The sequence below is a fragment of the Amaranthus tricolor genome, chromosome 5 (assembly GCF_026212465.1).
Source record: "Amaranthus tricolor cultivar Red isolate AtriRed21 chromosome 5, ASM2621246v1, whole genome shotgun sequence".
Classification (NCBI taxonomy): Eukaryota; Viridiplantae; Streptophyta; class Magnoliopsida; order Caryophyllales; family Amaranthaceae; genus Amaranthus; species Amaranthus tricolor.
Window position 1 is genome coordinate 27866677 of NC_080051.1, and position 23287 is coordinate 27889963.

Sequence of the window (23287 nt, forward strand, 5' to 3'; positions counted from 1 at the left end):
AATAATAATAATAATGGCAATAACTATAATAGTAATAGAAATAGTATAGTAAAAACAATAGTCAACCAAATTAGATGTATATTTGCATAGTTGTTTTGTTGATATTTTTAGAGCAATCATCAAATTCCATTAAAATCGAAATTTTCCACAAACAAGAAAAACTAAAATTCTAAAAATAAAAAATTCTCAAAAAAATGTAATTCTTACGATCAAATAAATTAAGAATAAGAAATCAATTGCCGATAGCCATGATAAATGAACACAATCCAATTATAATAGAAAATCAAACAATTAAAAATCTATAAATCAATAATGTGGAGTTTAAAAGGAACAAAATCTACTATTTTTAGGTCACTAACCCAATAAAATCTACAAAAAAAAGAATGAAATTGAAAATGAAAATTTATTATAAGCTACTAATAAGTAACCATGATAAATATCTTTAGTTGTACAAATACAATATAATACTCTAAATGCCAACAAACTGACTCACTATTGAATAGCAAAAAACCTAGAAATTCATCTTCTCTTCAAAAATTTTGTAGACAATCTGCATCATCTGTACGGGCATCGGGCAGGGACAAAACAAGAACACAAATCTGTCTCATCCCAATTTCAGGTACGCTATGGACCAGAAACTCAATAATAAGGATCAAAGTGACGTAATCTGCGCAACACCAAGATTACTTGTGGGAATATTAATATGACAAATCCTCTGATGTAAGTAATAAGTTCTAGTGCCATTCGGCAAAGAAATCTATAGGGTTGTGTTACTTCTTCCTCTTCAATTTTGCCTTTTTCGTGGCAACATCTTGGAAAACATTTGGTCCCCCAAAACTATACTTACATCCCCTTATCTTTTTTCTTTTACCACGGTCATATTCCTCATCCCTGCAAACACGTGAGCCAAACGGAAAGCAGATTAAGCCAGGCATATCAAGAACTGAATGCTCACTAGTATGCACTGAGCATTTAACCATTATCTCTGGCTTCCCAATCACAGAGTAAATAACCAATATTTCCAAATTTTAGATCTAACATATAAATGGTTGGTAAGCAAAGGTCTAAAATCTATAAACATGTTGCATGCACAAGCTGAAAATAAAACACAATTTCATATAAATGATTACATGCAGATGCAAATGCAAAATCACTTTACCTTATATCACCAAATTTACGACAAAATCCAAATTTCTTGATTGTTAATGACAAAAATGTAATAGAGGCATTAAATCAAGTTGCAAAGGTTATTATATGTGAACTTATAAATTAGAATGCTGACAACTTGACAAGGAGTTTTCTGTTTCCACATGACGTACAATTGATGAACAATAGGATACAAATGCATATTTTGATAAAATTGACCTAGATATCCTAGGGGGAATTGGTACATGATGCATGGGTGTCAAATGACACAATCAAAAACTCCCAAACTCGGCCACAAATGAAGGGAGAAAACAATAAAGCAATGTGCATATAAACTCACCATTCATCAAGCACATGGCCAATGCTAATCGGATTCGGATCATTCATTTCCTGCTCTCTAAAAGCTGACGCAGTGCCTTCCCATTGTCCAACTAAAACCAAAACCCATGTCAAACTATAAGCTTCTTATGAAAATAGGATCAGAAAAAGGAAAGAACAAAGCAGCAACAAGAAACAGTACACAAAATGCAAATGATTTACTTTGATGCTGCAACTACAATGGAGCAACATGAAGGCAACTTGTTTCTTAGGAGTCACACCACCATTTAAAACTTAGCTAATTTCAAACTGCTTAAGGCCAAAAAGGCCAATAATGCTTTGATATAAAAATGACAAATCACGAAAATGACCAGGAGTTGATTTTGTTACCCAAGTAAATTCATTATTGAAAGGAAAAGCACTAAAAAAAAAAAAGAAAATTAAGCTAATATACCCTGTTATGACTCAAAATCTTATGTCAATTGAATGCACTCTTCAACTAATATGAACTTGGGCTCTATTGTGCATTTTACCAACACATTTCTAGGAAAAGTTTTATCATAAGCTACAATATAAACGAGTAGGTTCAGCTAAGTTAGACGAGTTATAAAAGGGCTAGGCAACTCGACCCCATCCTAATAAGATGAGTCAGCGTCGGGCCGAGCTATCAAAATATGTTTCTCGTAAAAACAAATGCGAGTCTCGAATAGGAATTAGATTTTTTTTCAAATACAATTCAATTTTTTTTTTGCTTCAAATCAGGTTAAACTACTGTAAATTACCATGATTCTAAAGTGTCATCCCTAAAGAGAATTGAATAAAATTCTTTGGCTGCACAAAACTACTCACCAATAGACTCCATCAGTCCCGTTGTAGAAGCTTCAGATACTCCATTGTCAAGTTCAGGATTTGATTCTTTTGAAAAAAAGTCTTTAGCATCCTTGCAATTTTCACCCAATGATAGAGCATTAGTTTCCTTGGACATCGTAAAACTTGCCAACACAGTCTGGCTGGATGTAGATCTGTGTTTAAGCTCATCATTTAAATCAGCCAACTTCGAAGGCACCTTGTCTCCTCTGACACGTGAATTGTGACCATTCTTGCGGGAATGTTTAAAATTAAACATAGAATCAGAGTTAGAAGTTGAAGGTCCCATGTCGGCATGATTTTGCAGAACAGTTTTAGATCTCCTCTTCATCCTTTTGAATTTTTTCCTCATACTCATACTGACAGAAGCCCCGTACAGAATCTTAGTGCTAAGACGTGAAACTGGAATGCTAAACTGCAACATCTGCGTCGCCAATTTTGGGTGAGGAGAGTTTTCAGGAGATTTTATAGTAGAGGTACCACTCATACTCGGCCTCTTCATTTCTGGTTTGCACATTATTGGATGGGCATCTGATGTAGGCTCCAACACTTCATCCTTTTAAACAAAAAAACCAATTCAGAAACAATGTTAGAATAGAACCCTATGGCAATTTGCTACCTTTTTAAAGAGCGGGGAGGGGTTCTTGTTCAAGTACCTTGGTTATGCTGTTCCCAACCATAGTTAGTTGAGTTGCAGAGTCTAAGGGGACAACTGTCTTTAGTTTAACATCACTTTTATTGTTGGACGTGGTCTGCAGGGCAACAGTAGGAATGACCTGAATATATAAAAGAATAGATAAGCTCAATGCAAAAGGCATCACCATATGGAAGTAGCAATCCCATTAAGTCTAAAAAATTACACATAATTTACCAAATGACAATCAGTATCAGCCGATAGGCAGTCAGAAATGGGTGGCTTCCAAATTGACACCAACTCTTTCTCCTTGTTTTTATTACAGCTGGCAGCAGATCTGACTTCAGAAATTTTTCCAGAGTGAGCGCCATTACTGCACTTATTCGAGGGAACAGCCTCATTCAAATCAGTATTAGCAAGGAGGGAATTTTCTTTCTTTAATGAATTGGATTCTGATGAGATAACGTGATTAGAATTCTGGTTGAATTCTTTCTTCAATGCAATGTTGTTAGATGCAACAAGGTTGGATGAGTTCTGTTGAACCAATACATTAGAAGCATTATGGCCTTCAGAATGCTTCCCAACCAAACTAGATGAAGCAGCTCTTTTCAAATTCTTGTCAACATCACCAATTTCAGAGCTCTTTACAGCAGGAATGGAACTGGAACTTGAAGACTTTTGCATAGTTGTGATCAAATTTTCTTTATGAACACTCACGGATTTCTTAGGGCCAAAGTTCTTCCTATCACGAACATAAAACAACATATATGCTTTTTGCTCCATGACAGTCTTCTCACTTACTTGATAAACCTGGATCATGTAACCATATAAATAACAATCAAGAAAGTGATAAAGGATTAATGCTTAAGAATTTGGCATTGCAATAGATGTATTAGATTATACTGAAAAAACTACCACTAATTTACAATATATTAGAAATGTAATACTTTCTCCGTTCTAATTTACTTGCAATATTTACTTTTTCACGCAGTCCAATGCATTAACTTAATTTTTAATATCTTTAATTATGTATAATAAGAAATTATAAAAATTTGATATTAATAATCTTTGCAATGAGACGAATCAAACAAAATCTCACTTGAATATGTTTTAACCTATAGATTAAAAACTAATCACTAATGAACGGAGGAAGTATAATCAAAACAAAATGCAAGGTTAAACGTATTGAATATAAAATTGCGATAAAATTTTCACAAATTTCATTAATAAAAATACATTAAAATTTTCAAAATCTCATTTGATATTTTCAGAAAAAGACAGTACCAGCTAGGCCCATCACCCAATAAATTACCCATCACACTGGCAAAAAATAACGAAAATAAGTTCAATAGACTTATGAAGAGCTAAAAGAGCCATAAATTTGATAAGAAGCTAGTAAATGAGTTTCAGAAGATATTAAAAATCCAGCAGCAACCATGATGGTCCAACTAGCAAAACAAGTTTCACTAGAACTTTGCCACAGATGACCTTCACCTTGCACCAGTCTAAGGCTCTAAGCTGTCCAGCCTATTCATTATTGAAAGAGAGGGTGGACTGGACTTTGAAGTGAGACATCTATAATATTTTGTAAATTTCACAGAGCTAATTTAGTAACCACGTTAAGTCTAGTGTTAAATGAACCAAAACTGCAAGATAAATGTCCCAAAATTAAGAGACCACAACTCCCGAGACCCTTGAATGCATCGACAACTTGTGCTAATAAATTGATCAAATAAGCACACAATGAATAAAAACAAGTTTAAGAGCAGAATATAAAGACCCACCCTATTGTCATCAAGTGAGTACCATAATCCACTCGATGTGCGTACATAGCAATAATAATGACCAGAATGTGTGCTCCCCCCAGCATGAACCAGCACTCCGTAGAGTGTATAGGTCAAATCACCCTCCTGCAATGACAACACAAATCATTATAAACTGTATACATCACTTATCATCAAATAAGTACTCATAGTGGTCTTCGCTCGAATGGTGTATTGGTAGTTATATTCAAAAGGATATTCAATTCAAAAAATAAAACAGTTCTTATGCCTGATCATCAGTAGCAAATCCTACTCGACAAACCAATACCAAGCGCTGAATACTATCAACAGAACAACGTATACAAAATATGAAGACGCCAAAATCAAAATGTTTAACGTGAACAATACCACATTAAGTTCGAGTTACTCATCCATATGATAGAGACTATTCACATCACTAAGTACCAGATTATCCTAAAGGAAAAAAAACTTCAATTCACCAAAGAGGATGGACAGCAGTTAGTAATTCATAAAAATATTGCAATGAAATTTTTGATATATAGTCTTCCAAATTTTTTACCTAGATAATTATATGCAATACTAAGTCCCTTTTAACATTGTAACAAGGGGTGTTGACAAAGATTAAGTAATGCAGACATTTGATATGTGTAGATAGAAATAGAAGAGGGAAAAAATATGTAGATGAGATTTAGAGAAAATGATGGAGGCATTTCCATAAAATGAAATGTGGCAAAGTAAAAGAGACGGACTAAAAAGAGAGAATAGCAATTTCAAAGGGACTGAGGGAACATCTTATAAAAACAATTCAAAATGCACCACATAATAAAATCAAAAATAAACCATCTCGAAGATCATCAATTGTCCAATTCATTCAGTATAGATTAACTATTAAAAACACCAATGAGCATACATAGGCTCCACTGACGAAAGGCTTGAGATTCAAAGCAGAACCAAACTGGACTTTTTTCTGAATCTTCTCCCCAGCAAAGTGGCGAAAGCGTTTAAGATGGACAGTCAGAACATAAGGTGCTTTATAAACTGTGAGCTGTTTAAGAGCCCTAACTTTCTGCTTGCATCTTTCACACCTGTACATTCTCTCTCCACCATCCAATTGCTCAGGAGCGGTGAAGTTCATGAGGGCCTTGGTCACAGAATCTGCTTTTGTTATTTCAAGGCTCAAATCCAAAAATGGATCAAAAGTGTTGGAACAATGAGAGCACTGCAAGCATTTCACCTGTAAATTAGAAACGACAAGTTTAGAATAAATATTAATTGGTGATTCAGTTTCCAAATAGCACGTCACATTAAAGTTAGAAACTTTTCTTGAAGTCTTGGACATCACAAAAATTATCACTAATTCACTGAGTTTGGATTCCTTTTACCTGGCTGCGTAAGCTGCCCCCAAATATCTTGTGGACCAAACTTCTATCATAAGCTCCAGGTGACTCGGCAGGCACACCTGATGGCAAGCAACATTTGTGCATTGACTCCAGCAGATGTATCATGTACTCATGGGCATCCTCTTGTCTTGCATTTCGAAAGGTCCGAGATATGCCTTAACATGAGGTCAAGGAGAATAAAGCACATCATATTCTCTAGGCAGGAATTATAATGCATAAACATTCAGATAAGAGTCGAGAGAAGAAAGGAGGGGAAGACTTGGTGCAATAAAAGAGGTACTCTCAGCGTATATAAAACTACAGGGAGATTTAAGATTTATTACAGCTGAAGTTAAAGTTCAAAATGAAACGAGATCTAGGCGATCTATATTCGTTGAACTAAATGACTATATCAACTCAGACTCAAAACAAATAATCATGGACCATTATGAGTATCTGATATTTCTTATACACACTAGCAAAGAGAAAAAAGAATCAACATCTTACATTACAGAGGAAGAAAGTAGGATAGCTACCCAGACAACTACAGCCATAATACTTTTTACCGGCTTTTAATTTTTGCAATGTTTAGGTCAAAAAGCTTACTAGTTGCAACTACTAAAAGACGAGGAAATAATGCCAAACATGAACATATTTCACATTCCTAAAGGCCAAAGATATACAATACAATTCAAAAATACACATTAACTACACTCAATCAGCCTTCTAAAAGGATACATCTCAGGTTTGAAACAAGATCCTTCGGTGCTAATATTCTTCCTGTAGATTGTAGGGCACGATTAACGTGTTTCTGCATGGCACACAACGCGCAAAAACCAGCAATATGACCTTTCCACAAAAAAGTAAAAGTAATTAATGTAATATTAGCAAGAGCAAAAAATTAACTGAAAATGTAAAACAATTTTTGTTCTCTTATAGCCTTCATATAGCCTTCTGCAAAGATAACTACAAATTAATTTTTGTTGTCTTATATAAGAAACAATTTTCACCAAGATCAACCATCCTAGTCCATTAAGAAATAACTTCTAAACTACATCAATCGGCAAACTCTTAGAAAAAACTTCAAAATTAATCATATATCATATCATATAATAATAAAAGAGGAAACTCACAATTATTTTGATGCTTCCCACTTTGCAAATATGCAACTAACGGTTCGGTATAAGTGAGGCACTGAAGCACAGAATTAAGAAAGCATGTATTCCCAAGATTTTCTAAACCAGCACCCTGTAATTTATTTAATTTATATTTAATCAATCAACAATCAATGAAAAGCACTAATCAAAATCAACTCGAAATTCATATTCTTGAATGAAAAAATAAACTTACGATTCTGCGAAACGGGATTTGAAACCCTAAATCAAGATCAAAAGCGGCATCAAGAAACTCAGAAGAATCAGACTTTTTCGGAAAAGGAGGAGGAGGATTAGAAGAGTGTCGATTAGAATTCGTGGAAGAGGAAGGATTCAAAGTTTCGAGCTTGAAACTAGAATTTGTAGAATTGTTTGGCAACGATGAAATTGGCTTTCTAGCTAGATGAAATTCGATGCGACGTTGCTGCAAAGACGAACAAGAAGCATCTGCGTCCGCCATAGGTTGATTCTTGGTTAGGCTATACATTCTCTTTCCTTAAAGATATATTAAAAACGTATTCAAATTCTTTTTTCCTTTCTCCATCTTGCCATATCAGGAGCAATTGATAAAGATAGTGGTGGATCCAAAAAAAATCAAGTGCTGCCATCATATAAACAAATTATCTATCAAAACACAAATTCGAAAAAATTTACACAAAATAAAAATACCTAATTAAAACTATTATAAATAAATTAGCCAATTACCCAACAGAATTATCTACCAACATAACAAATTGGAAGAAATTATACAAATTGAAAATACCTAACTGAAACTATTATAATGCAATAACCAATTATTCAACACAATTATCTATCAACATAACAAATAAACAAGTGTATTCAATTAGAAATCAACGGTGAGACTGAGAGGCGACTCCATTCCATATCAGTCCCCAGATAAAAGAGGTGATGATATGAGAATACGGTGGCCATTGAGATTATGAGTGCCGCAGACTGTGAGTGGCGCAGAGCAGGCAAAAGATGAGTTAGGGTAGAGGAAGGCTAAAGACTGTAATGTTGGGGTTGTGAATTGTGCCATTACGGGTTTAAGCTCGGTATTTAGTTTGGAATCAATACAAATCCAAATCAAACAAAAGTAAATTTGGTTTTGCTTTTTTCAATCCAAATACCGATTGCACTGAATTGCACCAAAATTACTAATTTGCACCAAATTATTTGAAAAGTTTGCCTGGATGATACAAATATATTCAGGCAGTGCCATATTACAGATTCCAAAATACATAGATAATTTATAATCACTTTATTTTAGACATTCAAGAAATAATTAAATAAAAATAAACAAGGTAACTAAAACGATTCAAATCAGCAGCAAGCACCAGCGTTAAACTCCATTCAACTTGAGATACGAGAATTGTGACAAATGTTACGCCACATTACTGATCATGATAAAATAAATTTACAACAAAATTAAAACATTACAACAATACAACAATGAAATTATGAACAAAAAAAATTCGATAAAAACCACCAGAAAACTGAACATCAATGAAAACATCAAACAGATAAAAAAAGGATTTTCATCGAATCAAAACACGACCATTCAAGAGCCTAATTAAGTATAAAATACGAAGGGATAATAGATGATAATAATGACGAGGAATAATGGAGCATCTCTTTAGTATTCTATTTAAGTATAGAAATATAATCATCCTTAAACACAACTACACAATCAAATAAAAAAAAATGATAGCCCAAAGGCCATTAACACAACTACATATTAGCCATTAACAAGAAAAGGCATAACCGGTTAAATAGACTGCAAATTAGGTTCACTTCAAGAAAAAAAATATCCAATGCATGTTGTGCTACATTGAAAACTAAACATCAATTTAAACAAAACCACCAAATACATTATTGAAAAACAACAACTAAACGAAAATACTACCAGAAAACGAAAAAACAACAAGAATCAAAATAAATTGAAAAGAAAAATTAGATTTCACATGATGAAACTATAACACATTTCAGAACGCCAAAAACGGGAATCAACTAACCGAAACAAGTATTAATTACAGAAAAAGAAACCTAAAAAATCAGATTCCAGAAAAGGAAATTCCAAATAAATTCAAAAAAGAAATTGATGGAAATTTAACCTTTAGCCTTCAACAATGGCGTGATGAAGATGAGATGGCTTGATGATGGAGCGCCAAATAGAGATAGAGATAGAGAGAGAGAGAGAGGATTAGATGCGATTTTGAGGGAGAGTGGATGAAGATGAGATGCGGCGCAGATCAATTAACGTTTAAGGAAATGGAGTATAAGGGAGAGAGACGCGCAGTGGAGGTATTGTTGGGGTTTTAGGGTTTCTATTTTCTAATGTGAGGACTGAGGAAGAGAGAGATCAACTATTCGATGCTCATTCAATAATGCTAAGATTGTGTTATATATATATATATATATATATATATATATAGATTGTGTTATATATGTAGTTTGTACAAAATTTAAAATAACTAATTTTGTCTTAATAAAAAAAAATTGAAAATAAACACTTGTTAACTGCTATAATTTTTCATTGAAAGTATAATTTAATTTAAGAATTTATATCTTTTGTTAACAAAGAAAACATAATTTTTTTTATAATTTGTTCATAATTTTTTTTTTGTTTTTGACTTTCTCTTTCCCTAATATAATGGAAAAGTTTATTTTTGGAGTAATTTTTACTTGTTTTCCCTAATATATAATTGAACGATTATTTATGTATTGAAAAATTAAATTTTTTTTGGTTAATATGGTATCTTTTTGAGATAGGCTAATAAGGTATTATTAAGTACTTTTACTTCGCTGTCTATCGTCCAAAATAAAAAATACAAAGTTAATATTTATTTTTATATCATATTTTAAGTATTTTCACTTTGTTATTTATTGATTTATTATCATAAGCAGATTGTCAAATACCATATTTTTAAGTATGTATATGTATATTATATGTCTTTGAATTTTGCTTTGACAAATCAGAATTGCAAAGAAATATTGAATGTGCTCCATGATTCAAATATACCATTTCATAGATTTTTTTTTAATAATACCTTATTTATTAATAAAGAGTTATATGACATCTATATCAGAGATAAAAATTAGCAAGTAAATAACAACTTTGACCAAATATAATTCAAAATTAACAAAACTACGATCGTTGTGTATGAGATTTGACAATTCTGAATATCCTCTTTCCCATCGTTGTTTGATACAGCCTTCTACAAGGGGGTCTTTCGATTTGTTGTAGTCTTAAGATATAATTGAATTTAGTGTAGGTGATGGTAATTGCAATTTTAGTGTCTGCTACATTATCGCATTAATTTCTACCGACAAATCAACTAGAGCCCAAATTTCATAACCCCAAACTCCCACGAAGAGAGTGATCAAACCTAATATATGGGGTGGAATCAACCCAATGAATGGGTAGAATAACTCTCCAATAAGAAGATGACGAAAATTTATTCTAAATTATATTAAAAAAGCTTAAAACACATAAATTAGAGGCTTAATCAACCAAAAGATTGATATACTCCAAATCAACTATAGAAATTAGAGTTTTTTTTTTTTTTTTCTAGAGAAAGAGAGAAGAGAAATGAGAGGAAAGGGGCTTACCATTTCATACATAGGCACGTGTGACTTGTTATTGGTATTGGTAAGAAGTTTAAACAATCAAAAATATACACTAAGCTCGTCTTTTCTAAGAAGTTCTGATGACAACTTCACTTGCACAACCAAACAACACCACACAACAAAACTATTACTCCCCCTTCTTCAAATAAAATCATATTTTCTTTTTGCCATTGAATTTGTCTTCATTTTTATAACCTATATTGCATCTTTAATTTTTATCAACATATTTAATTTATATTTTTTCAATTTTTTCGTAAAATATATATTTTTAAAATCTCTGTTTAAATTTTTTTTATTTTTACCACCATTATATTTATGATATTTCGTTATAAAAGAGAAAAGTATAAAACAATCAAATTGCATACTTCAAAAGCTAGCTTATAAAAGGAAGAACCCATTCTCATATACATGAATACTAATTCCACATAACACTTTAGTGTCTCATTCTACATACTCAAACGTTAATCTTCATATAAATAATGAGGGTGAAAAGTAAGGTGCTTAGACCCTCAAATAGTACGAGAAAATGTAGAAGTAGGAAAAATATAGTACAAATTAGAGCAATTAAAAAAATTAAAGCTTTAATGAAGAAAGCACATTTATAATGTTTGGTCACACACTATTAAACTTAAAGCTTCCACATGTAATGGAGCTCACTCTCAAACCCTATTTTCCTTGTGTATTAGCCTTTTCTCTATTCATTCTAATCTGTTTTAAGGCCCTTATATAGCCCCAAAACAAATAAAATAACCTTAAAGACTAAATAGACAACTTGCCCTCAATTATATGTGCTTGTGCTTGAATGAGCACCATGCCATCACCTTTTACTTCATGTTGCAATTGCGTGCCTCAGGCAGCTTCTCTGGTAGCTCCTGCCTTGTTCAGTCAACCTATATGTGCACCTCCTTGCCTAGGCACTCCTTGTCTTGTTCTAACACACTTTTCATGCACACTCATTGTTTTTCTTTTTGTTGTTCCATTAAAATGGCACATCAAAGTCTCATTGCTTCCTTGAAGCCTCAACTTCAATGCACTCTACCCCTTGCATCCTCGTCATTGGTTATAACATGGTATGTCTTTACTTGAATCATTGAACCATGATCTCCACATATGGATAATTTGGCTCTTGCACTAAAGACTTAAATCCCATACCTTTAGCTTTATCTTAGAAAAGACAAATAACAACATACATGAAAGTTAGCAACAATTGTTTGTTGATTGTAAACTAATATTTGAAACCCTTTAATTAAAGGGGTCATATGCGATCGAACAACTTACATATGGACTAGAACCACTCCTTTTTCCGAGAACCAATAATAAAAGTCAACATCATCATATCTTACACCGATAAAAAGAGTCGAAAATTTTCAAATGCCTACTTATTAGAGCTTTAACAAATGCAATAACATTGTTTTTTGCTCATTAATTACATGACAATTTAATTTAGGAAATGATACTGATTTAAATAAATAAAAGTTTTACAATGTGCATAATTTATTGATATATTTAAAAGCTATGTTAAATTAGATAAATAATGATATGATATTAAAAGACTTATTAAGAAGGTTTTATTTCAAAAATACGAGAAATTTCATTGAAACAAAATAAAGAAATCCTTTTTAAAAATAAATAAAAAGAATCTTAAAATCCTTTTTCACAATAAATATTTGCCATATAATTTATGAAAAATTACAATTGATAAAAAGTAAAAAATCAATCAAAATTCATTATTTTTCATTTTTATGCAATGACACCCATATTACTATATTTTTGAATGCATATCAAAATTTTCACTTATTGTTCTTATCATAAAGAGAGTATTTATAGTAACCTCCCCTATATATAATCAATAATTATATATTCAATTAGCAACCGTGATGTAATAAAACTTTTATGGTGATTATTACACTTTATTGAAAACTTTACAAATTTTGATAACGATATGACTATTAATGAATAGTTTAGCTACAAATAAGAATGCTTAAAAGAAAGTTAAAACAAGACAATACACTCAGGAAAAGCATAAATTTGAACATTGTAACACAATTGCTGATATGGGGAATTGTGGATAAGGAATCATCCATCTTTTACTCAAGTGGGCGGAGGAATCGGCCTTTCGCTTGCTGTTGAGCTAGTTATGCACTACATTATTACAATCTGATAACACTTCTATGGCCATGGAAAAGCTAACTGTTTGTTAGTTGTGGCATTTCTCTTTGCAGGGCGAGGATTATTTGAGTGCGTGCATTCTTTTTTGCCCTCTCCTTGGAGAGGTATGGATATAGTCTGTCCGTTACCTTCCTCCTCCTCCGGACCTCTATTTGTGTGGGATATTGGATTGATGACTATGACTATATGACTGACTGGGTTGATGACTATGACTCTATGACTGAAAGTCAGATATGTATTCCCAAGATTTTGTATCATCTTGAATCCTGCATCAATCGAGTAGATGATAGGTATGAAAATTTGAAGCCAGTATTATAATTAACACAATGTAAAGTAAACGTTTGTGTCAGGAACCAACTCAACCAAAAGTCTAAGCTTATGTTTGTTGCACCAGCCTGCTCAAAATATGTTGTACTTATATTCTATCAATTTCAAGGTGATTTATAGTGTTACACCTTGGTGCTAGCTTTCATGGAAGCATGTCTACGACATAAGCAATCATTGGATATATAAATTCAAGTATCAGACAATAATGTCTGATGAAGGGGGGTTGCAATGTACATTCATTAAGTCCCCTAGTGATGCTTTAGTCAATTAATCAACAGGAGAAGGTATAATGAAGTAATATGGTGCTGATTGTACCTCAATCTACTGTTAGATGCCGCAAGAAAATGTGAGGCTGAAAAGCACACTAGTGTGAGGATGATCTTGAATCCTGATACATACTGCCAAGCACAATATACTTCACAAATCAGCAAGTGCATTATCATTAGACTTCCAAATAAAACTTTTGAATCAAATTGATTGAAGCAATAATTACGAGGGAATTCGAGGATTCTCTTATATCATTATCATTGACAGTGAAATTAATAGTTATTCCGTACATACCAGCAGATGCATAGTGAAACAGCTATTGGAGTATCAGATCTGGTGCAAGAAAATGAGCACTAAAAGTTTTAACATTCTGGATAGGATTTTCCTTATTCATCCAGCTCACCAGATTCCTCAGCTAAGCTGTAAAATTAACAGTTCTCACAAATTAAAGTAGCTTCAGAGAAAAAACAATAAGAAGCCGAAGCTGCATCGAGTTTCCTCGTATCTCAAAATATCTGGAATAACTAGAACCGAAAGGCCATTTTTGGAATATATTCTTTTAAGAGAGGACATTATCCACTGTCAGAGCACAGAATCGCAAAAAATAAAGCGGCATTTTGAAAGCATATAACATCTCCATCACTCCGTTCCTAGTAAGAGTTGAAGCCATGTGGAATATTAACCACAAATTATATCTGAAAATCCTTTTGCTCAACAAAAAAAGATTCAGCATAATCCATAACAGTTACCTGATCTTTGTTTCAGCATGTCGCCACTAAAATGACATCTATAAATACCATCATAAGCAGCATAAGTCAAGCAAATTAAATCCAAGAAAGAGTTTCCAAACACAAACATCACATTTACATATATATTCAAGGTAAAGAGTTAGAAAAAAACCTACATACCAGTAATGGAGGCTGTGAGAAGTCTAATAGATGAAAAGCCGCTAGTGATATTCAGCAAAAGCTCTTGCTGTGTTTCTCACTCAATGAAGCAACTTATGAGCAGTTATGGAGCCAATGCAACAGTCTATGAACTCGATGAAATCCCGAATGGAAAAGAAGTTGAGAAGGGTCTTCTGAGCATGGGATGTAAGCCAAGTGTACCGGCTATATTCATTGGAAATGAGTATGTTGGCGGGTCTAATGAAATCCTTAGCCTTCAAGTTCAGGGAAAACTGGTGCCTATGCTAATTGCAGCAGGCGCCATTTGGGTTTGGAAGTAGATAAGATTTATCATTCTGAACCTCTTTGTTTTTGTTATGGGAGGTGAAGAATTTAATAGTTGGGCATTGAGCAATATAATGCCATTACAGCAATCACTTTCAGTTGTAATGTTCATTTTCTCTGTTTTTCTGAAGTAAATAAAAATCCCTCTTATTATCCATAGACGAGTTGAACTTACTCACTTATAAAGTCCATATATAATGTATTCTTTGCATTAAAAAACAAGTAAGCAACCTTCTCTTTTCATAACGTAACAAGAATGTAATTTAAAAAGTTAAGATAATAACTCTTGAAGATAGCAGCCAATAAAAGCACACCACTTGTGTAAATTAACTTGCTGCTAATCAAGGTTTTTTTTAAATGCTCTAATTGTAGAGAGATGAAAGTCCTCCACATATAAAAATTCATGCTAATAGTGTAAGCAATTCTTCTAAAGATAAAGATCCACTTATAATCCTTTCAACTTAATGCAAACATGCAAAGTAGAATAGACTAACTTCCTCTGTGCCTAATATCACTTTCTAAATTAAGCTAATCCTAATAACCTAAGCAATACCCTTATGAATTTCATTAGAAGTCTTCAATAGTATGGTGGATATGTAAGAATATAAAGAGTGAATGGGTTAGTTTTATAAAATAAATCAGTTTCCAGAAAATTGAAAGCGATCTACAAGAGGATCTTTCCTCGACATATATATGGTTTTTGTTGAGAGTAACATAATCAGCATGGTAAAGGTGTAAATTTGAAAGAAAACGGGGATACAACTTAAAGGTTAGCTATCACGGAAGCATATCTGCTACGTAAGCATTCATTGGATAAATCCGAGTATCATACACTAACGTCTATCAAGGGAGGTTGCAATCTGCATCCATTATTCCCCAACTTAGGTGATGCTTTTAGTCAATTAATAATCATCAGGAAAAGTTATCATGTACTGTTTATGTTATGCTTAAATCTACTGTTAGATTCCCTACGAATATGCGAGGTTGAAGATCAGACCAAGATGAGATGAGCTTGATTTATAAGGCCATGTCTGCCAAGCATCATATACAAATGCGCGATTGGATTTACATTAGACTTTTAAATCAAACTGTTGAATCAAATAAGAGAAATAATTACCACAGAATTTGAAGATTATCTTTGATCATCATCATTGATTTTCAACTTAAAACTCCTTCTGTACATACCAGTTTAAGCATAGTGAAACGACTGTTAACATATCAATCTTGTCAGCCACAATAATTTTTAGCTGTCAGCTCTTCAGGATATCTCTCACTTTTCAGATGAGAAAGATGAGTTTCACAATTTCTAACATTCTGGATGGGCTTGTACGTTACTTCTTCATCCACCTCCCTAGATTCTTCCAAACTTAGCTGTAAAACTAACAGTTGTCAAGAAAAAAGTAAGCTTCAGAGAAAAAAAAAAGCCAAAACTACTTCAAGTTTCCTCATTTCTCATAATATCTGGAACAACTAGAGCCAAAAGGTCATTTTTGGAATATATTCATTGAGGTGAAGAGATTATCCACTGTCAGAAATCAGAACACAGAATCACAAAAAGTGGCATTTTGAAAGCATATAACATATCCATCACTATATTACTAGTAAAAGTTGAATCCAATGTGAGATGCAACAGTGTGTTATTAAACTTATTATACAGAAGTGCTAGAATATCAACCACAAATTATATCTGAAAACCTTTTTCTCAATAATAAAGATTCAGCATACTTCATAACAGTTACCAGATTCTTGTTTCAGCTTATCGCCATGAAATTGATATCTATAAATGGCCTTAGCAAGCAGCATAAGTCAAGAAAATCAAACCCCAAGAAAGTGTTTCTTAACACAAACATCACTTTTACATATATTTGCAAAGCAAAGAGCAAGAAACAAACCTACATACCAGAAATGGAAGCCGTGAGGAGTCTAGTAGATAAAAAGCCGCTAGTGATCTTCAGCAAAAGCTCTTGCTGTGTTTCTCACTCAACGAAACAGCTCATGAGCAGTTACGGAGCCAATGCAACAGTCTATGAGCTCGATGAAATCCCGAATGGGAAAGAAGTTGAGAATGGTCTTATGAGCATGGGATGTAAGCCAAGTGTACCGGCTATATTCATTGGAAATGAGTATGTTGGCGGGTCTAATGAAATACTTAGCCTTCAAGTTCAAGGAAAGCTGGTGCCTAAGCTCATTGCAGCAGGGGCCATTTGGGTTTGGAAATAGATAAAAAAATATCATTCTGAACCTCTTTATTTTTATTGTGGGAGGTGAAGAATTTATCAGTTGAGCATTAAACAATACAATGCATTTACTGTAATCACTTTCAGTTGTAATGTCCATTTTCTCTGTTTTCTGATGTGAATAAAGATATCTCTAATAGTCTAATTATCAATTAAATGAGTTGAACTTACTTAGTTTAAAAGTCTACACTCCATATATAGTGTTTTCTTTGCATTGAAAACTAGCTACTCTTTTCATATCAGTAAGAGGCTATGATCTATAAAGTTAAGATAGTCAGGACTCAGCAGCCAATAATTTAAAACCATTTCTGCAATTTTAACTTACAGCTAATCAATTTTTTTAGTCGGTTTAATTGTAGTGATAAGAAAGTCCTCTACTTAAAAAGAATTAAACCTAATAGATTTATTCAGAAACTCCGTGTTTATGTAAAAGCCAAACTACTTCAAAGCTACAATATCACTCTTGAGTCTTGACAGCAAATGTTTAAGGAGAAAATTGCTCAAAAAATGTAGCAATTTGCATGATATTTAGATAACAACGTGTATACAATTTTGTCAGCGATTGTTCTCAAAGTGAATCTCTACATCACAACTAAAGAAGGGAGAAATAATTTTAATAAATACACCATAAGTTGATTAACAATTAAAGTTTTTCTTCCAACTTGTATCCGTTTCAGTTCACGTCTGCTTCATTCTACTCAGTTTGAGGGTTGGGTACTTGGGTTTGTTGAATAGCCAGTAGCCAAGATTTCTCCTTACCAAATAAAAAAAAAACAAAACAACAATGGCAACCCCAATGCCATTAATTGGCTTCCTCTCTAAGTGGGGTTTGCGGCAGTCGAATGTACACAATCTTAACCTTGTTAAAGATAACAAAGGGGTTGCTTCCAATTGACCCTTGGTAGCACATATCTTTTTCAACTTCACATAAATAAAAAGCTTATATGATTTAATACGCATCTTAATGTGGTCCATTATAATTCAAAACCAAAGAACTATAAATCTTTTGCCCATTGAAATTAGGGGAAAAAAATTATTTTGAGCCTATTTCACTTTTGCACAACTACGACCAACTCTAACACTAGAACATGTACCCATCTTATATCCTAAGCAAGTAAATTTTTCTTGTACTTTGTATGATGTTAATGTAGCACAAAAGCCAGTTTAGCTTGATCTATACAGTTATACAAGTCAACTGGATTATTTCGAGTATTATATAACTAACATGGTAAAAGGTGAAATAACATGCGAAAGTGATATATGTAGGTAATTCTGCAAGTAAACAAGGATACAACTTTGAAGGCTAGCTATTGTGGAAGCATATCTGATAATTATGCATTCATTGGATGAATTGATAATCAGACAATTCTGTCCAATCAAAGGAGGTTGCAATCTTTATCCATTATAGACTTAAGTCCCCGAAAAAGGTGATGCTTTCAGTGTATAAATCAGCAGGAAAAGGTATAGTATAGTGCTTATGTTATGCCTTAATCTACTGTTCTATCCCTAAGAATATGTGTGGATGAAGATCACACCATCATAAGGAATGAGGATGAGCTTGATATATACTGCCAAGCATAATATATTCCACAAATGGGTGAGTGCTTTTACTTTGACTTACAAATCAAACAGTAAAATCAAATTGAAGCAATAATTGCGAGGGAATTCGAGGATTCTCTTTTATCATTATCATTGATGTCTACTTAAAATTAATTCCGTACGTACAAGCAGAAGCATAGTGAAACAAGTGTAGAGTATCAGATCTTGTTATCAATCTTTTACTTTCAGGTGCAGAAGACGATCACTAAAAGTTTTGACATTCCAGATAGGCTTTTCCTTTTTCATCCACCTCACTAGATTCCTACAACTTAGGTGTAAAATTAACTATTTTCACAAATTAAAGTAGCTTCAGGGAAAAAAATATAAGAAGCCAAAGTCGCTTCTAGTTTTCGTTTTGACAAAATATTTGGAACTAGAACCGATATACCATTTTCGGAAAATATTCCTTTTAAGTGAGGAGATCGATTTTCCATCACCGCATTCTTAGAAAGAGTTGAAGCCAATGTGAGATACAACAGTGTATTATTAGACCTTTTTATACAAAAGTGCAGGAATATTAACCACAAATTAGATCTGAAAACCTTTTTCTCAATAAAAATGATTCAGCATAATCCACAACAGTTATCAGATTCTTATTTCATCATATCCCATTGAAAACGATAACTATATATAACTCTCGTAGGCAGAATAAGTCTAGCAAATCAACCCCAATAAAAAGTTTCCAGACACAAACATCAACAGTTTCAAGGTAAAGAGCAAGAGAGAAACCTACATACCAGAAATGGAAGCTGTGAGGAGTCTAGTAGATGAAAAGCCGCTAGTGATCTTTAGCAAAAGCTCTTGTTGTGTTTCTCACTCAATAAAGCAACTTATGAGCAGCTATGGAGCCAATGCAACAGTCTATGAACTCGATGAAATCCCAAATGGAAAAGAAGTTGAGAAGGGTCTTCTAAGCATGGGATGTAAGCCAAGTGTACCAGCTATATTCATTGGAAATGATTTTGTTGGTGGATCTAATGAGATCCTTAGCCTTCAAGTTCAAGGAAAACTGGTGCCTATGCTCATTGCAGCAAGCGCCATTTGGGTTTGGAAATAGATAAAAAAAATCTTATCATTCTGAACCTCTCTATTTTTACTGTAGGGGTGAAGAATTATCAATAAAGCATTGAGCAATATAATGCCATCAATAGTTATGTAATTACTTTCAGTTGTAATGCCTATTTCCTCTGTTTTTCTGGTGTAAATAAGTATCACTTTTATTATCCATAAAATAAGTTGAATCATACCCATTAATATCATTATTGTAATTATTCAGTTTTTTTATGTTGTATTTTCTTAGCATCGAAAACAACCTACTCTAATCATTATAGTATGAGACTTTGATCTAGAAAGTTAAGAAAATAACCCCTAAAGCCAGCAACTAAGCTAAGGAAAGACCACCACGAGTAATTTTAACATACTGCTAACTAAGGTGTATTTTAGTTGCTCCACTTGTAGAGTTGTAGTGACTAATGGAGTAATAAGCAATTCCTCTGCATATAAAGATCCACACCTAATAGATTCACTTAGCAACATTATCTTAAAGAAAAACCAAGTACTTCAATGCTGCAATATCACACCTAACTTCAAGTATTTTATAAAGAAAATTGCTCAAAAATGCAGCTCTTGATTAGATAAGCAAAAGGCACTAATGTCTTAGATCATAAGGCTGTGAACTAATCCATTCAGTATTACAGGTTGTTGAGAATTTTTGAATCCAATTGGTACAGGCTACAGCTCTGAGAACTACATCCCTTAAACTAAGAAAAGCCTGAACTGAACAAGACTTTCATATATTATTCAACAGTAAACTGCAAGTGATAAACTTAATATCAATGTCACCTAATCATATAAAAATGCATTAATTACATCATACATCTATATAATCTTTCAGGATTCCATCTTTCTCCAGCATTGCTCTCCTTCGCCAATATTCTACTGCATTTCTAACCATAGAATTTGCCTCACGTATCTCTTCATCAGTAAATTTGTGCTCCACAATTCCTACTGGTCCAGGTTGGAGTACCCTAATTACAGTCTCCACATCTTGTTCCAGCTTCCTGAGAAATAAGAAACATAAGGTGAGTTGTTTGCAAGCCAAAGCTCCTAAGAAGAACAAACATTTCCCATAAGAGTTGAAATAAGGAAGTACATATATAGAATCAACTCATAAGATATTGTCCACAGAGCTACTTCAAAATGTCCAAACTAGAAAATCAACTGGTTCAGAAACAAGTCACAAGACAGAAAATACAGTTTTGACCCATTTATGTGCATCAGTTTGGTTTGTAATTTACAAAGTGTCAAAGAACCAACTGAACCAAAAGCTTACGATGATGGTTGAAGCCCATGGATATGTTACATACGATATCCATTATTGTAGTTCTTCAATAGCAGTTATCAATATTTATTGACATTCTCATTTTATTCACATCATTCATACAGTTTCTTGGTACTTTGCTACTGGTTTGCCTACAAACTAACATTTTGCAAGTCTACAATAATGACCAATCCAAGCTTTATAATATTGCAGCTCATAACGATCTCACTAACACCCTATAAACTGTTTCATTTACTAAAAGTCCACAACACTTGAAGTAAGGCTACTATGTTTCATTTACTTAAAAAATTGCAAATGTTTGTAATTTTTGCAATTTGTTGCAATAATAAAGTGAGTAAGCTTGATGTTAAGGAGGCACACGATTTTGCAGGGTTGCAAGACAAAAACTATCCTTGGTTGCTATTTTGTTCCACCCACACAAAGGTGTAGTGAAAGTGATACTGTTCTTTTTTATCTCACAATCCAAGATTACTTGGCCCCAACCATACATTTGTATTACCCTGATGCCATTGAATGGCTCCCAACAAGACATGATTTTGAAGCGTTGAAAGTGTGCAACTTTACCCCTTGTTAGTGTTAATGATAACAAAGAGTTTGTTTCCAATCAACCGTTGATAGCAAGTACTCTCCGTGTCCCCAAGAGATTGCAACAATAGCATTTGGCATACAATTTAAGAGTAGATGAGGACATTTAATTCGCGTAAATGGTCTCAAAAGAAAAAGAAAATGTATGATGAGAATTAAAGAAAGTAATGGAGGCATTCCATCAGAGGAAATTATAGCAGAGTAAAAGCCACAAATGAGGGAGTAGTAATTTAATATGTGGTTCATTATAATCTAAAAACAACGAACTATAAATCTTTGACATCATCGAAACATCTATGTTGTGAATTTTTAATTTTTGCATAAATTAGGAAAAAAAAATGTTGGATATAATAAATAAAAATGAACATCTTTTTCATAACCTAATTTCAGTCATCAATGCAAGAATTCTAATGCATGCTGTTGCTCTATTGACATACCAAGCAAACAAAAACATTCATATTTTTAATTTTCGCCTCTGATTAGATGTTAATTAAATTTAGTTCAAAGATTTTAGTATAGTAAAATACGAACATCAAGAAAAATCATTTTCATTGTAGAATTATCAATTCTTCAAATAATAATTATAAAAAAGAATCATCTACATAAGCAAAAAGGATAAAAAGCAGGAACAATTATACAGAATAGCTGATATCATAACCAGAGAGGGAAAAATAGAAAGTATAAATGAGAGAGTAAAGAGCACTACCTGAAAACCCTAAAGGAAGTGAACGATTTCGCGAGTTTCGTCAAAGACATGATTGATTTTCGTTGAGTTATTGGTGGTGGCTTTCAAATATTCAGGTGAAAAGACCGTAAACCTCAGTAAGCTTGTGGAGACTAGAGAGTGCTTGTTTGTTCATTCAATTATCTGCAATTTGTGAAACCCAATCCAAACATTCCACTCTTTTATTTTATCGCCACCCAAAAAAACTAAAAATACAAATTTACTCCTAGATTTTAAAAAAATTACAACTTTACCACCCCTTAAAATTTCTTATTTATAATAATAAAAAACATAATAATAATAATAATAATAATAACAATCACAATAATAATAATAATAACAATCACAATAATAATAATAATAACAATAATAATAATAATAACAATAATAATATAAATAAAATTAATAATAACTTTAAAAAACAAAACGAAAAAAAAACCCAATCACACAAAATCTGCGAGCCAACAGCGGTCGAGTCGCGGATTTCGTGCGACCGAACCGTGGTTGGCTCGCGGATTTTGTGCAACTGGTTTTTTTTTCCGTTTTTTTAAATATTATTAATTTTATTTATATTATTATTATTGTTGTTGTTGTTGTTGTTGTTCTTCTTCTTCTTATTATTATTATTATTATTATTATTATTATTATTATTATTATTATTATTTATTTTATTTTATTTTATTTTATTTTTTGTTTAAATTATTAATAAAAAAATAAAAATTAATTAACAACTAAATTTTAATTAATATATTATTATTATATTAAAAAATAATTAAACATTCAAATAAATTATTTAAATTCAAAACTAATTATTATAATAACATTATCATAATATAGTAATATATTAAAATAAAATAATTTATTACAAAATTTATTAAATAACAATAACTTAAA

At 32.6% G+C, this 23287-nt stretch overlaps 5 protein-coding genes across 5 annotated transcripts; 3 read left to right on the plus strand and 2 right to left on the minus strand.

Moving 5' to 3' along the window:
• Positions 1 to 243: 243 nt before the first annotated feature.
• LOC130812685 (ubiquitin carboxyl-terminal hydrolase 23) lies at positions 244 to 9670 on the minus strand. The gene is made up of 12 exons (XM_057678238.1): positions 9397 to 9670; positions 7479 to 7883; positions 7262 to 7376; positions 6867 to 6977; positions 6132 to 6304; positions 5660 to 5983; positions 4750 to 4875; positions 3203 to 3775; positions 2988 to 3107; positions 2314 to 2887; positions 1487 to 1577; positions 244 to 891 (listed from the first exon to the last, which is right to left on the minus strand). Exons 2-12 carry the CDS (start codon positions 7767 to 7769, stop codon positions 771 to 773), a joined length of 2619 nt encoding a protein of 872 aa, XP_057534221.1. The 5' UTR covers positions 7770 to 7883; positions 9397 to 9670; the 3' UTR covers positions 244 to 770.
• Positions 9671 to 14434: 4764 nt separating this feature from the next.
• Positions 14435 to 15072, plus strand: LOC130812686 (monothiol glutaredoxin-S6-like). The gene has a single exon (XM_057678240.1). It carries the CDS (start codon positions 14589 to 14591, stop codon positions 14901 to 14903), a length of 315 nt encoding a protein of 104 aa, XP_057534223.1. The 5' UTR covers positions 14435 to 14588; the 3' UTR covers positions 14904 to 15072.
• Positions 15073 to 16735: 1663 nt separating this feature from the next.
• LOC130812687 (monothiol glutaredoxin-S6-like) lies at positions 16736 to 17127 on the plus strand. The gene has a single exon (XM_057678241.1). The coding sequence runs from the start codon at positions 16813 to 16815 to the stop codon at positions 17125 to 17127; it is 315 nt and encodes a 104-aa protein (XP_057534224.1). The 5' UTR covers positions 16736 to 16812.
• A 2358-nt stretch (positions 17128 to 19485) lies between these two features.
• Positions 19486 to 19800, plus strand: LOC130812688 (monothiol glutaredoxin-S6-like). Its single transcript, XM_057678242.1, has one exon. It carries the CDS (start codon positions 19486 to 19488, stop codon positions 19798 to 19800), a length of 315 nt encoding a protein of 104 aa, XP_057534225.1.
• A 550-nt stretch (positions 19801 to 20350) lies between these two features.
• LOC130812689 (uncharacterized) lies at positions 20351 to 22547 on the minus strand. Its single transcript, XM_057678243.1, has 2 exons — positions 22376 to 22547; positions 20351 to 20803 (listed from the first exon to the last, which is right to left on the minus strand). Exons 1-2 carry the CDS (start codon positions 22423 to 22425, stop codon positions 20614 to 20616), a joined length of 240 nt encoding a protein of 79 aa, XP_057534226.1. The 5' UTR covers positions 22426 to 22547; the 3' UTR covers positions 20351 to 20613.
• Positions 22548 to 23287: the final 740 nt, after the last annotated feature.

Bases quoted from the DNA above. Each gene is read 5' to 3' on its own strand.
- LOC130812688 (XM_057678242.1), top strand. From the start codon at position 19,486: ATGGAAGCTGTGAGGAGTCTAGTAGATGAAAAGCCGCTAGTGATCTTT.
- LOC130812689 (XM_057678243.1), bottom strand. From the start codon at position 22,425: ATGTCTTTGACGAAACTCGCGAAATCGTTCACTTCCTTTAGGGTTTTC. The intron at 20,804-22,375 runs GTAGTGCTCTTT...CTTATTTCTCAG, and splicing joins ACTTCCTTTAGGGTTTTCAG to GAAGCTGGAACAAGATGTGG.
- LOC130812686 (XM_057678240.1), top strand. From the start codon at position 14,589: ATGGAGGCTGTGAGAAGTCTAATAGATGAAAAGCCGCTAGTGATATTC.
- LOC130812687 (XM_057678241.1), top strand. From the start codon at position 16,813: ATGGAAGCCGTGAGGAGTCTAGTAGATAAAAAGCCGCTAGTGATCTTC.
- LOC130812685 (XM_057678238.1), bottom strand. From the start codon at position 7,769: ATGTATAGCCTAACCAAGAATCAACCTATGGCGGACGCAGATGCTTCT. The intron at 3,776-4,749 runs GTGGGTCTTTAT...TACATGATCCAG, and splicing joins ACTCACTTGATGACAATAGG to GTTTATCAAGTAAGTGAGAA. The intron at 2,888-2,987 runs GTACTTGAACAA...TTTGTTTAAAAG, and splicing joins TTGGGAACAGCATAACCAAG to GATGAAGTGTTGGAGCCTAC.